The following is an 18,382-nucleotide window of genomic DNA, read 5'->3' on the forward strand; positions in this document are numbered from 1 at the left end:
GTTGTGCGACCCCATTCTAAGTGTACATGGATACCATAGCAGCCAAAAAACAATATTTTTGCATTCATGGGAATAATATATCATCAATTTGAATGACTTCATTTTCAACACAAATTTCGTGTATTTGATTAACACAAAATATTGAGACAAATTACAAAAACAATTTTGTAATACAGAAAAATACAAAGGATTTGAACTCTCTTTGATTTATGCTCTATGACGTGAGCAACCTCTAGTTAATGGTTGAATTCGGTGAAGACAAGGGCCATTGGTGTGTTTCTTGTACTTCTTGAAGTGGTGATGTAGATTTCATTGAATTTGGTGTTTGTAAAGAATTGATCTATATTTCTTCACTCCAGGCTTCACACTTGATCGTTGTGAATGATGCTTTTCTAAGAAGGGCTATTTTATAGTGGCTTGATCTTTTTTGGAGAGTTTGAATCCAAGTGTGGTGTAGAGAACTAAGAAGCTTTTCCTTTATTTCTTCTATCTTGATCTTAAAGTTGTTGGAGTTTGTAAGAGCTTGTGATTGCTTATAATGCTCAAGTATTGATGTGTGAGAGCTTTTTGCAATGTAAGTGCTAAAAAATAAGGCTCTTTCTCTATAAACAAGCTATTTATAGCCAAGGATTAGGACTACCACGTCAACCCACTTTGCAAACCAATCCCATGTGAGTGGGGTATTGAATTAGGGTTAACTCCCAACATGCACTATTATGTAGGAGTCAGTTTGGAAGGAGTACAAGTGCAAATATGTACAGTTTAAATACATGTAAATTAATATAAAATATAAGATATGAACTCTACATATTTGCATTTATACTATTTCCAAACTAAGCCTTACATCTTATTATCAATGTAAATATGCATTGGCCTATCATTTGTCAATACATAAATGTAATGTTGCCAAACCCAGGCAAAAGTAAATCAGAGTGCAAATTTACCATGAACCAAGATTTACACTTTTTTTGTATCGTTTCCAAGTGCAAATTGAGCGAAAATATTGAATTCTATAAAATTACAAAAACTAATAAACAAAGAAGGCAGAATTCTGAAGCTACAATATTCAACCTCTTCTCTTTTTGATAAAAATACTCAACATCAGATTAAGGTTGGGGGGAGGTGAATAAACAGGGCCATCGTTGCTTGGTTTGAAGCGATCAACCATCAGGAGAATGAGAGATAAAGTGAGGAAAACTCGAAATATTAATAGTTGATGGGTTATCCGTTGGATAACCATGACCCAACCCAATAAATGTTCCTTTGTTGGGTTACCCAACCCACAATTGGCCCGGGAATATGTGATTACAACCCAACCCGCTAATTAATGGGTGGGTTGGAAAATTGTCACGCCTAATTGCAAATACCAAACTTCAAAAAATGTTTAGTAATAACCAAGGGAGATTTTGGCCATTTATCTAAATAAATAAAATAGGGTAATTTATTAGAATATTCTTATAATTTCGTTGATTTACTTAAATTTGTCTTATAGTTTTTATTTTATTAAAACACCCCTATAATGTATAATTTATTTATTTAATCGATCTTTTATTAAGAAATATTTGTATTGCCTATTAAAACAGTAACATGATCACCAAAATGATTAGATGCATGGCCCATGATTGCTTATTTCAAAATACGTCTAACACTTATTTGTGGAGAAAACAAAACTGTTCAAAATAGTGCTAAGTAGAGTAGTTGTTATATGATTACTTAAAAGTAATTGTCAAAAAATAATGGGTATGTTTAAGTAATTTACCAATTCTGCAAGGGTTCGGACGCTAGCGCTGCCCGCTGCCCTAATAAAATATTAGTCCGCCATTTTAGCTTTCTCTTTCATTTTTAAATTTTGTTTTTGTCGCACTGAAATCCAGTTTAAAAGATCCGGTTCACGACTTAAGTCTTCATCATCACTCCCAATTTTCATTGTTCGAACAAGGAGCACGGTAGATTGTTCGTTGATGGTAAGAATTGGCGATACTTCTGCTACCATTTTTTTTCTTCAGTTTACCTGAAATTTCGGGTCTCTAGTTCCTTTCAAATTTCGAAAATCCCGATAAATTCGCCGGCTCTTCAACGGTACTTTTTCCTAGAAGGAATTTTTTTGGTGCTTGCGCTATTCGGTGTAAATTAATCTTTTCTTTTAAGGATTAGAATTGACTTCTGGGTTTTCTGAGACAGAGAAGAATTGAAAAATTTTGTAAGGAGTTCTTTCACTTCTATCTTGCATTGCTTGTTTAGCTTTGGTATTATTTTTTGGGTTTATTCGTCTCTTGGAGGTTGAATTTTTATCCCCCGAGAAGGGAAATAAACTCTCTGGAAGTGAAATGTCTTACCAAAAAAAGAAAAAAGAATCAAAATTTAAAATAGTCAGATGTTTGTGAGGTTTTGCATAATTCTATCTACTAGGATTTTGTTTTATTTTGATTTCGGGCAATTTTCAATGTTTTAGTTTAGTGAATTCACTTTTCGTGATATTTCTTAGCGTTTCTTGAAACGGGCAATGACTAATGGTGGGGAGGGAGGTATTGAGGGTTTAAGGAGAAAGGAGATGTAGAAAAAGGAGGAGCGTGTTTTGATGATATTCTACTTGTTAAGCTCAAGTTTCATGGGGACCTTCTTCCGGATTCCCTTCGATGAAATCAAGGGTTGCTGTCTCTATTCTGTTTTATTAGATTTTGTCAGAGTACGTTTTCTCAGCTACTGTTTTCACCAAGTTCTCTTTCTTTATTTTCTTTTATGATTTCTCAGTTTCTTACGTTTATAGAGTTGCTTCTCTGAAACGCTTGTACGTTACCTCTAAATCTAAAAGTTGCTTGAGTTCAGCTTCTCTTTTCTTTCTCTCATGGAAGTTCTTTCTAATTCTGTTTATCAATGTAATTTCATTTTTATCCTTGACATATCTAAAGAGTTTACTTTCTTTTGTTTGCCATTTCTCTGTTTAGATATCGAGAATACTCTGAGAAGGAATACGGGTTCCATTATTTATAATTGTTTTTTTTTTTCTTTTTAAATCTTGTATTGCATCAAGGGTCTGTAATCCCGAGTAGAGCTTTTTGGGTTTCTTTTTAGTTTCTTTTGGAGTTGTTATTGCTTTTCCGTTATGGGTTTCTCTTATTTATGGTCAACATTTTTTTTAACAAAACTTCATTTCATTTCTGGTTATAAACTTTGTACATCAGTTCCCATATGTGGGATACATATATTTACATCAGATCCCCTTTTGCATGCACCATAGGCCAAAAGAAGAGCTAACAAGGTCGGAGATCTATTTACATTAATACTTATCGAAATGTGTTAAAGGATTAGACACAGCATCACGAAGAGGTAGTTCAATCCATGTGCAGGAACTGTGGTTGTCCTTTAGGTTATTTTCTATGTTAGCAGCATCAGGAAAGACTTGTAACCTTCTAAAGTTCCTGTTGGCTGCTTGTTGAAGACCCCTGATAACTGCAAACCATTCTAAGTCAGTACTTCTGCAGCCTTGCATGTTTTCCTTATGTAACAAATAACATTGTTATTTCTTTCTGGAGTTTATGCACCCAGTTGCAGATCTTCTTGTAACAGGGTCATATGATCCATCCACGTGAATGTAAGCATCAAGATTATTGATTATGCTAGTTGCAGATTTGGTGAGCACATCAGAGCTGTTTAATTGATAAACAACAGGATTGTTAGGCTCAGAGTTCTCCCAGATGAAAGAATTTACTTTTTGAATAACTTCCAAGTGACTATGCCTGTCATTATGTAGCGTATTATTCCTTTCATCCTTAATTAGTCTTAGCGGCACAATAAACTTGGCCACTAGTGATTGTTTCTCAACCCTTTCTGTGTTGAAGCTTGTCCGCCTACCATTCTTCCATTATCAGATGGATAGGTTTATTCCCCACTCTATCCGGATTAATACCAATTCTGGCTGCTAATTTCATATACCTGTAAGACCTTATTTCAATTTAGTGGATTTTTTTTAGAATTTTTGATGGATGAAAAATTAAAAAAAATTCTCTGGGTCTATTTCAATGAGAATGAGGAATGGGCCCAAGGCAGAAATGAAGCATTCCCGTGGCACTAAAAAAATTGTGTCCTGGCAGAACTCACAAGGGCTATCACCTTCTACACCAACTTGAACGATGGCCTTCTTGCAAGGGTTCTCTCCTTCCCCTCTCTGGCAGCCATCATCATCATCATTAGTTCTTATTCTTTTGATTTTTGGGCTTCTTGTTGTTGGCTATACCCATTTCTTCCTCAGCTTCCTAGTTATTGTTGTACCCACACCATGGATCTATTATTTAGTATGTACCTTCTTTTTCCTGTTTCTGTCATAATTTAAACACATAATTAATTGAGGATTTCAAAGTTTCTGATTAGAGCATGATGTATTGTAGTTTTGGGAGCACAATTTTCACTCTTATTCTCTCTTTCTCGTTGTTTCTATTAATCTTGTTAATGCTATGCTTTTTATTTTTCAGGAGAATATCCTGTTTAGAGCTTGGTAGTACGGTGAAGATTGTAAGAGAGATTTTGCATCTTCCAAGAATATTTGTTTTATATCTATAAATTCCAACCGAGGATTTATAGATGAAGAAGTTGTTCTTTTTCAGATCTTCTACATCCATCAATGGGAACAAAAATTCTGTTCCTCCAGAACCAACTGATGAGAAAGTTTATTGGGAGACTTTGGAAAATGGAATTAACAATGAAGTCAATGATAAGGTTGTGAGAAGAACAAAGAACCCCAAGGTTAAACCTCAAAAACAGTTCTCTGGAAGCCCAAACTCTGAAACTAGTCCAGGACTATCAAGTCTTAGAAGAAGCAGGTCATATTCATCAGCTACTTCTTACAGCGGCAGTTCGGGAGAAAGAAATTTGACTTGTATAAGTCCCAGTAGATCTCCTTTAACTAGTAGCAACATCATGCCTCTTCCCTCTGATTATTCTGATAGGTAAGGTCTTTAAGTTAGCTGAAGTCCAGCACATTTTGTTTATATCATTAAAATCTGCATTTCTTTTCATGTAAATGGATCTCCTCATACATAAAAAAAGACAGAAATTTACATTCTTTAACTTTTGGTTTGTATCAGTTGCAGGTCCTTCAATCCAGAGAAGCAGTCCAAAGCAACTAGAGGTGGAGGGGCAGCTACCCAAAAGACACATGGGCAAGAGAATGTTGATTCTCCTTGTTTATCCAGAGATTACCATGAGAACTCTTCTTATGTCTCCAAAGCAATCCCACTTAGATGTGGGTCCAATCACTTAACTGAACCCTTAACCAAAGTGCTTGACCTCTACATTGATGGAGAGTTGCATAATGAAAGGATCTTAAAGCCAAGGAACAGTTCTTTTCAAAGGAACCCTCCAGGTACGGGAAATGGTTGTGGTTGGCGACCCCCCCGAGTTCAGTCTACAGCACCGGCTTCACCAACTTGTAGAAGTAAAGAGAGATCAAGGTCTTATTCATTTGGAGAAATGAGAGACATACATGATGTCTTTCCAACTAGAAATTGGACAAACGGAAAATTTGGGTCTGAATCTCCACAGGAATTGGCAAAGAATGTGGTCGAAAGATTGTCCTTGGTATTTCCACAGAAACAAGAGGTAAATGCTAGGGATTTCATCCCTGGCATCCCTACCACTGTGGAAGATGTACTTGAGGACTATTTGGACCCACATCCTACTTCAAGTTCAGATGGGGTTGTCCAGAAAAGTTACCCGTCCACTGGCTGTTACAAAATCATCAATGGGGAGGAAATGCCAGGCTTTGAGAAACAATGCCATCTTCTTGGGGATGTTTCAGATGGTCCTTACTCGGTACAGATGGAAGATGAAGATGTTGAATTACATAGGAAAGCAATAGAAATAGAGGAAAGGTTTTTGCTTTCTTCTGGAGAGCTCGAGCAAGAGCACCTTCTCCAAGATAGTGGGCCCAGTGCATCTGTTTTGTTTCGGATGATCAGAAATCTCTCCACTGACTGTAAAAATTTGGCTGTTGAGCTCTCTACCCAATTACGGTGTCGAATTACTGATAGAGCCTCTGCTAAGGAAGCACTTAGAGTTGCAAAGGTTGATTTAGACTCACAGACAAGGCGACTAGAGAAGGAAAAGAATGAATTGCAGGCTGGACTAGAGAAGGAATTAGACCGAAGGTCCAATGACTGGTCCTGTAGGCTTGAGAAGTACCAGTTAGAAGAGCAGAGGTTACGGGAACGGGTAAGGGAGCTGGCAGAGCAGAATGTCTCCCTCCAAAGAGAAGTTTCTTCCCTTAGTGGTAAGGAAATGGAGAACAGAAATAGAATTCTGTATTCAGAACAACAGTTAAAGGATCTGATGGAAAGAGTGGAACAAGTAAATGAAGAAAACCAGGCTCTTCGGAAAACCCTGTCAGATTTGCAAGAGAAGCTTAGAGTGGTTGATGCAGATAAGAAATGTATCCAAAGGAACTACAAAGAGAAGGAGAATGAAAACAAGGAGTTGCAGAAAGCTATTACAAGATTACAGAGGACCTGCGCTGAACAAGAGAAGACGATTGTTGGCTTGCGACAAGGACTTGAAGAAGAAATAAAACGGAAACAATTTTCTGAGGCATTTGATAATCATGTGTTGAAGTTGCAAATGGAACAAGTGAGGTTGACAGGGGTGGAGCAATTTTTGAGAAAAGAAGTGGAGTCTTATAGGTTTGAAGTTGAGTCCCTTCAACACGAGAATATTAATCTGTTGGACCGCCTGAGAAGCAGTGGAAATGTGGGTACATCTTCATCTTTCAAGTTAGATCAGGAGCTGTTTGCCAGGATTGATTGCTTACAAAGTAAAGCCCTGTTGTTGCTCAATGAGAGCAATCAACTGTGTGTAAAGTTCATGGACTTTGTTAAAGGGAAAAGAGGACAAATTCTTGAAGGCATTGAGAAGGGTCAAGCAGATAAAAGTGGTTTAGATGATTATTTTGTTGTGGAATCTGATATGAAAGTCCAAAGTTTGAAGAGGGGAACTGAAAATTTGAGAAGAAGTTTGCAGACAATAGCTGAGGTATTACATGAGAAGTCCAAATTAACAGCATCAGAATCTCAGTCACAATGCATCGATGATGGTGGGCTGGGGGAATTGAGTGGTCAGGATTTGGAGGTATGTTGCTGCCCAAGTTACCTTGTTTACCTCAAAGAAAATTGAGCTTAGTTTTCCTAATTAGTAATTCATTTGGAACATGTCATTGATCTTGTTGGTAAATTGTACTCACAATATTTTCTTAACTTTGGCTTTGCACACAAAGGACGATATTGAGTTCATGTTCAAGGAACAAAACCTAATAACAAGGGTATTGAGAGAAAAGTTGTGTTCCAAAGAGATGGAAATCGAACAGCTGCAAGCTGAAGTAGCAACAGCAGTAAGGAATCATGACATTCTTGGCTGTCAAGTTCAGAATGCACTTGATGCTCTATCCTCTATGGGATACAAGATGAAGGATCTTGAACTTCAGGTGAGCATGTGATTTTTTACCAGTTGAGCATTAAGTTAATCATTTAATTTTTTTCTGGCTATAATCTTAATAGACTGGGGCTCTTCAAATGTTCATACTTCATACATGTATGATGATTTATGGGTAGTACATTCTGCATAATGTTTACATGTGATTTTTCTTTTTAATGGGTTACAGGTATGCTGAAACAATAGAAGAAAGGACAATAAAAACAGAAGTATAAATCTCTATAAAGTTACCTCCTCTAGTGTCATCCTTAACCAATTGGAATATTTTGCTGAGGGAGTCATAGGGATTTAATATGATTTATGTCTTGATTGGAAAAAAGTGGAGATCAAGCAGTTTTTATATGCTTATCTCTCATATTTAATCAGGCAGGGAGCTGCAAATTATACTTAGACCCCTATACTGTGAAAAATTACAAAATTGGCCACACCATTTTTCTGTTTTGAAAGCAAAAACCAAGAGAGAGATGTGAGGGGTTGGTAGTCATGATGATGGTAGTAGAGGAGAGTATCTGCTTGTGATGGGTAAAGGTGACAAATGAAAATAAAGAACTGGTGGTGGGGGCAATGGTAAAGGTGGAGAGTGGAGGTGAATGGACTGATTAGTTCACTCATAGGCCCAAGTCTCTAGGTTGAGTATCTCATGAACCAGATTAGTTGAACCCTTGGTACACCATGAAAATAACTGACTAAGCTTAAGGGACCATTACGTTTGTCTAGATATTGGGTTTATGTGATACATCACTTGGTTTTGTCACACAGTTCAATTTTCCCAAATTGATATGTATCTGTTTGTAAAGTTGATTTGGGATGTTGTATAATGTTCATCATGTACAATATCAAATTGCAATTGGTTTGCGTCAAAGAAGTTATTTTTAAATACCCAACTAATAATTGTTAACAATATATAATGTTCTTGTATTTTTAGTTTAATTTATTGTTGGGATTGAATTAAAATCGAATAGATTTTTTTTTCTTAATTAGAAGTGGTATTTAGAATGAAAGGTACTTTTCACAATTATTATTGGGTATTGTTGTAATTATTTGTCTTTCCCATCACATATTGTGGAAAACTCCAAAAGAATATTAGAAAGATCTTAAATAAAGAAGGGAAGTGATTCAGTCAAGATAGAAAGCAAGACGAGAGAAAAAGGAAGAAGAAAGTAGAAGAAAAGGGGTCTTCAAGAGAAAGATTCGAACTGTTTTTCTCTCTTGTCGACCCTTTGCTTATTAAGCTTCCAACAAGTGTCAGAAATTACAAAACTGCCCTCCATAAGTTGCATGTAACAATTAGACTAAAAAAATAAAGAGAAAAAGAAGGGATGAATGTCATGGAACAATTCAAAGACTTGGTTAATTCAAGCATTAAGGTTAAATGAAAATTTAGGAAGAGCACACAAGTTAAGGATAAAGATGGAGGGAAAAATCACTACAACCATGAAAAGAAGAGGAAGTACCATTAACTATAATAATTGCTTGAGATGGAGATGATCTTGAAAAGGAAGAAAACACACTTGAAGACCTGATCATATGATTAGAGGTTCCAAAATCAATGGTCCTGGTTGAGGAAACATTTGGAGGATATCTTAACTAAGGAGGAGGTTGGTTGGAGGAAAAAATCTTGGGTTTGGTTGAAGGAGGGAAATAGGAATACTGAATTTTTCCAGCTTTGGCTAATGGGAAAAGAAGGAAAAAACTTTATTTCTATGGGTCACTTCAAATCTATTTTTAGGAGACCTCTGAATGGAAAAATTTGGAATAAGGGTCTGGAGTGGTCAAGATTAGAGGAGGATTCTAGGGTGTGGATTGAGAGAAGGTTTCGGTTGAATCAAATCAAGGAAGTTGTGTTCTCTATGGATGATATATCTAAAGCTTATGGACCGGATTATTTCACTATGGCTTTCTATCAAGATTGTTGGGAAGTGTTGAAAGATGATTTATGGAAGGTGTTCGGAGAGTTCTTTGATAGAGCAATGATTAATCCAGGGCTAAACTTCCAAAAAAAGATGATGTTGTGCACCCAAAAGATTTCAAACCGATTAGCTTGGTAAATAGATTATATAAGATCATTGCTAAGGTTCTCTCCTAAAGAATTAGAGTGGTCCTCCCTCACATACACATGGGGTAATGGTGAATTTTGGGTTTGGTGATAGATGGTGCAAATTGATCTTAGGGTGCATAAAGACTTGTCATTATTCAATTTTGTAGAATGGATCTATGGTGGACCACTTTCTAGTGTTAAGAGGTCTTAGACAAGGGGATCCCTTGTCACCCATTTTATTCATATTGATTGCTGATGTGTTTGGAAGACTTGTTAGTAGAGCTTATAATAGGAACTTGGTGAGGGGTTGGACGGTAGGTAGGGATGAGGTGCCTCTTACTCGTAGTTTGTTGGTGATACTATTTTGTTTTGTGAAGGTGGTAATCTTGACTGGGTAGGGATTTGATCAAAGTTTTTGAGCATATGTCTAACCGGAAAGTTAATTTTGATAAATGCTGTCTTGTGAGTATAAATTTGAATGAGAGTGCTCGAGTTTTGGGTTGTGAAGTGACTCAATGGCTTTGACCTATTTGGAGTTACCATTGAGGGATAATCCGAGGAAAAGTAATTTTTGGAATCCTATGGTTGAAAGGCTTACAAAGAAGTTGGCATCTTGGATGAGGAGTTACTATTTATGGGGGGAAGAATTACAGTTATTAGGTTTACTCTTGCTAGCTTGTCGGTGTATTTAAGTGTTTAGGATTCCCTAAGGGGTTAGCAAAAAAATTGAAAAATTGATGAGAGACTTTCTTTGGAAGCTATGTGAGGAGGACCATAGAGTAAGGTGGGAAGTGGTTAGCAGAAGTAAGAAGTTTGGTGGAATAGGGTTAGGGAACATCGAGTAGAGGAATGTTGCTTTGTTAGGGATATGGCTGTGGAGATACCTGAGGATAAAGACAGGCTATGGTCAAAATTTATTATTAGTATTCATAGGCTTGTGGCTAATGGTTGGGATTCCCGGATTTTGGCCAGAGCCTCTAGAGCTTTTCCCTAGAAGTCCATCCATGCAATTTTACCATCCTTCTTGCCATTTGTCAAAATGTCAAGTATAATCCCCATTCTAGAAATTGTGTCAAATTTTGGGATCGTGTATGGTTAGATAATTCTCCTTTGAAGGAGCAATTTCCCTCTCTCTATGCCATTTACAGTTGTACAGATGAGCCTATTCCTTCTTTCATTGTGCCTCCCCATTTTGGTTTGACTGGGACCTAGGATTCATGAGAGGGCTTCGTAAGTTGGAAATGAGTGTTGTGCCTATTCTCCAAGGGTTGATATTTTTGGATCCTAGTAAAAGGAATATTCGAATTTGGACTCTTAGTTCCTTTGGGTTCTTCTCTTGTACCTCTTTCTTTTCAACCTTAGTTCAATCAGGGGATAGTTTGGGGATACCTTTTCTTGTTAGGTAGGTTTGGAGTAAGCCTATCCCACCTTGTGTGGGTGCTTTTTGTTGGGAAGCCTATCTGGAGAGAATTAACACTTTTGATTTGCTCCAAAGAAAAAGTCCAAATTGGTGCTCTCATTGTAAGGTTGATGGTTTTTAATTTACAAAGTACCAATTGTCGCCTGAGAGATATGGGAATGTTTTCTCTCTTTGCTTGGGTGCAAGTGGAACCCCCGCCAAATGTGCGGAGTTTGTTTGCCTCGACCTTTTTTAGTTGGCCAAATGGGAAGATATTTATGTAAAAGGGCGGTTTTGTGTTGGATAGCATGGGAAGAACGAAACCAGGGGATCTTTCTTGATAAGGAGAAAAGTAGAGATGCCCTAATTGAAATCATTGCAATTAGGGTGATCCATTGGGTGAAGTCTCTTGGTATTTTTGAAGGAACCCTTGCAGATGATTTGGAAAGCTATTGCTAACTCAGCTCCTAGTAAGGCTGTGTTAAGACCAACTTGGTCCCCTCCTCCGTGTGGCTTTATTAAGCTGAATTTTGATGGGAGTAGTGAAGGAAATCTGGATCCCTCAAGGCTCAGGCATAGGGGTGTCTTTAGAAATGAGGAAGAGTCATTGCTGTCACTTAGGATCAATTGGTGTTGGATATTCTTTGAGGGCTGAAATAATGGTTGTGCTGGAAGGTCTTCAAAGGGCTAGAGAGCTGAACATTAAGAAGCTAGTAATTGAGGGGGATTCGAAGTTAGTTATTGAGTAGTTCAAGAAGGAAGAGTAGTGGATGGTGGTGCTATATTAACTAGAAAAGGAGTACTTGGCTGTCTTGGCGAATGGAAATCAATGTGCAATGGGTGAAAAGGAATGCTAGTTTATTCTCTGATACATTAGCAAAGTAGGGGGTGGGAAGGGATCATTTATTTTGAGCTGTATTGTAATCTTGTTGTTTGTATTTATAAGAGTTAAGAGCAATGTTTTCAACCACCGCCGACCTGGTCGGTCGAACTGTTCGAACCATTACCTGGCTAGGATTTTGGGTCCTGTTCATTCTAGACCCGCCAGATGGTCAAAAAACTGTTGACTTGGTCAATAATCGTTTGACCCGGATAGTTCGACTATTGACCCATTCGACCTGGTGTTTGAGTCGCGGGTTGCACACTCAATGCATGCAAAACTTTCAGAGGCCATAACTTTGCACTTTGATGTCCGATTGGAGGTGATTTGTTTTCTTTTTGATTTTGGGTAACTTTTTGAGATCTATGCATCCCAAGGGGCCGTAGGCGCCTTGCCCCGCTATTTTCGTGAAAAAAACCCTTTTTTTGGCCTCAAATTACAAATTTTAATATTTTTTATAAATAAAAAATTAAAAGCTGAATTAAAAAATAAATTAAATATAAAATAATACATATAACATGCCTAAAACATATTTATACTTTATTTATTTCTAAAATATATATTAATACACATATATACATACATATGTATATAAATACATATATGTGCTGACATGGCACGATCCAAACCATTTGACCCGTTTGGTCAAACTAGTGACCCATGACCCGGAGGCAAAAACGGTTCGGCCTCTGGGTTGGTTTTTAAAACATTGGCTAAGAGAGTTTATCTCTCCCCTTATCCCCTTTGTATACTTTCTTTATTATTATAATAACCCAGTTTCTATTATTCATCAAAAGAAATATCAATGACCCAGGTTGATGAATGACATGGTTAGGAAGGAAAGCATGCCATACCAGAAGTGGTGGTAGGAATCACTATGGCTCTGGTTGGAGGACGAGGATCAAAGGAATTTCTCATATTCATCACATGAGATACTAATTATTTCCTTTCTAGTAATGTGGGGATGCTGATAGGGATGGATCAAGCTGCTGGGTAGAACTCTCTTCGTGATCATCACTAGCTACTGCATTATTTGCCCAACTAGTAGGTGGGTGAAGATCATAACAAAAGTTAATCATGTGCCATCCATTGCACAATAAGTGCATTTCCATAACCCATGTCCACCTTGTTCACAACCACCTCTACATCTCTCAAGACGTTCCTGATTGATTACCTAGGACAACTCTGCCACCTCCTTTGTTACCATGAGCAATACCTCTATTATTACCACCTACCTTGGGCAACTGCTAATGCTGACTTGTCATTACTAGTAATTGTCTCTATGGAGCCAGAGCAGTGATTTAAAAGGTGTGCCTAAGGCACTTAGGCACACAAGCAGGAACCAAGGAGTACCTTGGGCCGATGGAGTACCTTGGAAAAGTGGAGTAGCAGGAACCAACTTGCAAGCTGAGGAGCTAGAACATTGTGCAAATTTGTTGGGGTGTGAGATCAAGTATTGGTTTTGGAAGCCAGTGCTGGAAAGGTTCACAAAGAAGTTGGTTTCGTGGAAATGAAATTACATCTTGTTGGGTGGAAGGATAACTTTAATTAAGTCCACAATGCCCAACCTACTCACTTATTATTTCCATCTTTTGAATCCCAGGCAAAGTGGCTAAAAAGAATAACAGCTGCGAATTGGGGGATGAAGGAAGTGGGGCTAAAGAACAAGGTGGGTTGGGAATAGGAAATTTGATTCATAGGAACACTGATTTGCTTGGGAAATGGTTGTGGTGACTACCATTAGAGAGGAATGGGATTTGGCACAAGGTTATTATGAGTGTTTGTGGTGCTTCAGACAATGGCTATAATGCTAAGGTGGCTCCTTCTTCAACAAGATCTCCTTGGAAATATTATCTGTGTGATAGTTTCTTCCTACGATTTATCAGGTATGATGTGGGTAATGGGCTCAATGTTTGGTTGTGGGAAGATCTTGGGTGGGAAACTCCACTCTTCAAGAACAATTTCCATTGTTATATTTGTTATCAACTTATAAGATGGAACCCATCTCAAGATTTTGGTCTACAGCCTCATCTGGCTTGGATTGGGAGTTTGGGTATAGAAGAGGGCTTAGGGAGAATGAATGCAACTCTCTAATTCTACTCTTGGCCCAGCTTAACTCTATTTTCTTGGACAACCAGGCTAGTGACAACAGGATCTGCTCAGCTTCTCCCATTGGCTTGTTTTCCTGTGCCTCTTTGTTCATCTCTTTGGTGTACTCTAATAGTCTGGGGGTGAACTTCCCGGTGAAAGATATTTGGAGTAGACTTATTCCTCTTTACGATTCAAGTCTTCTATTGGGAAGTGGTTCTGCGAAAGATCAATACCTGTGATATGCTACAGAAAAGGAGGCCTTTTCTGTACCTTTGTGAATTGCGTTTGGTTGGAATTGTGCTCTCTCTTTTGGTGCAGGTGGGAGGCTCCCCAAGATGTGGCTGGTTTATTTATTTTCTCCAAATTTCCTGAGACAACCCAAAAATGGGAAAGAATATTGTGGTGGGCAGCAGTCCTGCGGATAATATGGGAAGAGAGAAATGGCAGAATATTGAAAGAAAAAAGCAAGACTGTAAGATAGTGGACAATGTTAAAATAAAGGTTGCTAATTAGGTAAAATCATTGGAAGATTTCAGAGATTTTCATGTGACAACAATGCTGGGGGAGAAGTGGCTACTTCTTACAAGATAAAAGGCATGGTTGTGATGTGATGGAATGGAAACCACTAACAATTCAAGGTTTGAATCTAAACTTTGATGGCAGTTCATTGGAAAACCCAGGTCTGGCAGAAATTGGAGGTGTCTTTAGAGATGCAGCAAGAGTATCCAAAGCCTTATATATTCAGGACCTCTTGGAGTTGGTGATTGTATCAAAGCGTAATTAATGGTACTGTTACAAGGCTTGAGGATAGCTAAGAAGCTGGGCCTTGAACATTTGGAGGTGGAGGGGGGACTGAAAGGTGGGTCATATCTTGGCTAACTAAAAATATTCCAGGAGATTGGGCTTATAGGCATGCTGTAAGGGAAATCCATCCTTTAGCCAAGGAAATGGGAGCTACTTTCAGTTGGATTAGGAGAACAGAAAATGGGATAGCAGATTGCTTGGCAACACAAGGGGTTCACAAGGAGCAATTGGTTTGGACTAATTTGTAGTTATCTTGAATTTCTTGATGGGTGACTAGACTTTTCTGGTCTTTGTACTCAATCTCTTATCATTAATGAATGAAATTTATGTTGCTTATAAAAGAACCATAAAGTTGAGAGCAAATCCAGAAACTTGAAAGACCTATGAAAATGAATATAGGGTCCATCATTCTAATGGACCTTCTAGGAGGCTGAAAAGATGCCCCTAGCTTGTTGTGTCTGAAGGCATTTGGGTGGAGAACAATTCTGATGTAGCTTCTGCAGGCATTTGGGTAATACATGTAAAGGATGTTAACCTTAGTAAAAGATTAGACCTACTGGGTCAATGTCTAGTTGGAAGGTTCTTAGGAGAATCACCAGATGAAGATGCTGTTTCTTGCTGGGCCTCACGGGAGTGGAGGTTAGGCTACACAATTGAGGTCAGAGCTATGAGAGGTAGATTATTTTTGTTTTGTTTGCAGAGAAATGAAGGTGTCAATGATCTTCTCATATGGGAGTTATCGCAGTTTTGATGCTTGGAGTTTCAAATTTGATCATTGATTAGATGGCGGGAGATACTGTTGGCCTGGATTTTCGTTGTAGGAATTTCCCTTCATGCTTGGTGCTTTCAGATGTTAAAATCAATGGGAGATGCTGTTGGCAAGTTTATTTCTGTGGACAGAAATATGTATTTTGGAGTGTTACTTGATAGGCAATGATATTGGTCTGGGTGAGAGTATGAGGTGTTATTTGTGGATGAGAGATATGAGGTTAGAATAGTAATTGAGGGTGAGGAGTTAACTGTTGTGTTGTCGTTTTAAGAAGGGAAATAGGCAAAAGGTTAAAGATGAAATGGTGGTCATAAACAAGGATGAAGATGGTATTTCACTTGTGACTTGTAAGAGACACATGAAGAATATTTAGTATAAAGGGTCGGAGAGTGATATGAGGTTAGAATAGTGATTGGTGTATGTAACCATAAGTATTTTGGAATTTCATGTTTAGGTATAAACTGACCACAAATTAAACCAGCAAATTATTATGGACTGACTATTTAATTTGATTGTCAAAAGTAATGACAATAGTTTTGAATGACATCCTCACAAAAGGAAGATATACATACAATGACTAAGAGTGAGTGCTATGGTTTGGCTCTACATACACCTATCAACTGAAAATGGGTTACATGTTCTCAAAAAGATATCTATACCTATACTGCTTGCCTATTTGGTTGCTCAGGAATTTTTTTTGAAGGGTAATGAAGAAAAAAAATACTAAAAAAATTAAAGCAGGTACAATCTGTTCAGGTGTCAAGATGTCACCCCACTACAACAGTACATCAAAACATCAGTCAAGACTGAAATGATTCACATTATAAGCTTGAATATCATGAATGTCTCAGAAAATTGTGATAAGTTGGCCGACCGAAGCCACAATCACTTCAATATTTCTTTCTTTTCCTCCAAGTAGCCTTCCGTTCCTTTCCCACCACAGAGACTGCACACTGCAAAAGGTATGCAGCTCCAAATGATTTTAGTCTTGCTTCCTCTGAACTTTGGCCAAACAGAGAAGATCTCTGCTGTTGAGGATGGGTGGAAAATGGGAATTCCGAATAGGAAGAAGTAGAATCTCCAAATTAAGTTTGCTAAATGACAAGAACAGGTGAAAAGCAGTATCCTCTTCGGACTTACACAAATAGCAATAATTAGCTATGCCGAAGCCTCTACTTTTCAAGTGATCTGTTGTGAGAACACTGTCCAATGCAACCAGCCGAGCAAAAGCTTCAATTCTCGGGGGAACTGGATCTCCCTAATGAGAGCCGTGTAGAATGACTTCACTGTGAACTTTCCATTTCTGCACTCCTTCCACCACAATCCATCTTTGATGGTTGTATAGATTCTGGTTTATTCTAGATTGTCCAGCAAAATAATGCATTCTTCCTCCACCTCTCAAGTAGGGGTTCTGACCTAGGGCTCCAAACCACATGATCACTTCTTATTTCATAGCAGTGGGCTACTGAAACCTGATAATCAGCCAGCCTATACAGTCTTGGGCAAATATCACACAACTTCCCAACCCCACTCCAACCATCCTCCCAAAACCTCACTCTGGAACCAGCACCCACTTTAACACTTATCAAGCCTCTGAAATCCTGATTAAAATTCATTATGCCCTTCCAAACACTCGCCTCATAGGAATGGCTAATTATTGCTAGCCCAAACCTCACCAGCCCATACATCCCCACCACCACTCTTCTCCATAATGACTCCCTCTCCTTTCCTAGCCCAAACCTTCATAACCATTTACCCATAAGAGCTTTATTGAAAATATTTATTCTTCTAAGCCCCAACCGCCTAGAGCTTTTGGTCTTACCTTCTCCCACTTTACTAGTGAAACTTCCTTGGTCCCTTTGCTCCTTCCCAAGGGAAAGGAAATCCCTTTGGATTTTTTCTATCTTGTTGGCCACAGTAGTTGGTATTTTCAACAGTGAAAGGTAGTAAGTAGGAAGACTCGACAACACACTTTTTATGACAGTAATTCTGCCCTCAAGAGAGAGATATCTTGCTTTCCATTTTCCAACCTCATTTCCACTCTCTCTATGAGGGGCCTCCACATGCTTTCTGAACCATATTTGGCCCCCACTGGGAGGCGTAAATAGGAAAAGCGAAGCTCCCCTATCCGGCATTCTAAGACTGCTGCAAACATTGAAATCTCTTCCTAGCTGATCTTTTTGACTGCAATCAGGATACTTCTCAAGATTTCACCTTCATACCTGTTAGCAGCTCAAAATTGGCTAATACTGCTCTTAAATTCAGCACTTGATCCTCCTCTTCATTTAGGGAGATGAGGGTATCATGTGCAAATTGTAAATGGGAAATGCATGGCCCTTCTGGCCCTATACTAGTCCTTCTAACCAACCCTGCTGTACTCCCTTCTTTAGCAACAGATTTAGAGCTTCCATTACCAATACAAATAATAAAGGGGACAGAGGATCTTCTTGTCTCAGCCCCCTAGAGACTTGAAAGAACTTCGAGGAAACCCCATTGAGGATCCCTGAAAGGGAAAAAAATGAGATACACCCATACATTCAGCTCCTCCATTTTTCTCCAAACCCCATCAACCTTTTGAATTTCTTCCAAGAATCCCCACTTTACATGATCATAAGCTTTCTCTGTCTTCTCAATCTTGAATCTATGCACTCACTTGCCACCATCACCACATCCAGAATTTATCTTCCCTCCATGAAAGCCATTTGAGTTCCCCCCATTTACTTCATGGAGCACTTTCCTCACTTAGGAAATGCTTAGGTGGTTGCCTAGTTTTACAAGTAAGAAATGATTTAAGGGCACATAATTTAACAATGGATACAAAATGATATGGTCAAACAGGATTATATAGTTGGGACAAGGCTTAGATGATGATTCTCCCATAAAAGTTCTATTTTAAACCATATCAACAATATCATTACTCTATAC

General features: G+C 38.2%; 1 protein-coding gene across 3 annotated transcripts in view; it reads left to right on the forward strand.

Annotated features, from left to right (window-relative positions):
* Positions 1-1,831: 1,831 nt before the first annotated feature.
* LOC148871617 (uncharacterized) overlaps positions 1,832-18,382 on the forward strand; it is a 29,722-nt gene continuing 13,171 nt past the window's right edge. Inside the window, exons 1-4 of one of the 3 annotated variants that reach the window (XM_088968043.1) lie at positions 1,832-1,964; positions 4,470-4,943; positions 5,082-7,116; positions 7,262-7,468. In XM_088968043.1, coding sequence (XP_088824169.1) covers positions 4,579-4,943; positions 5,082-7,116; positions 7,262-7,468 — 2,607 coding nt within the window. In that variant the 5' untranslated portion in view covers positions 1,832-1,964; positions 4,470-4,578. Of the gene's footprint in view, positions 1,965-2,532; positions 2,687-4,469; positions 4,944-5,081; positions 7,117-7,261; positions 7,469-18,382 lie in introns of those variants that run through there. The other 2 variants (XM_088968045.1, XM_088968044.1) reach the window with 2 other exon arrangements.

Source organism: Nelumbo lutea, chromosome 2, assembly GCF_056320005.1.
Source record: "Nelumbo lutea isolate HS-2025 chromosome 2, American lotus-T2T, whole genome shotgun sequence".
In the NCBI taxonomy this organism is placed as follows: domain Eukaryota; kingdom Viridiplantae; phylum Streptophyta; class Magnoliopsida; order Proteales; family Nelumbonaceae; genus Nelumbo; species Nelumbo lutea.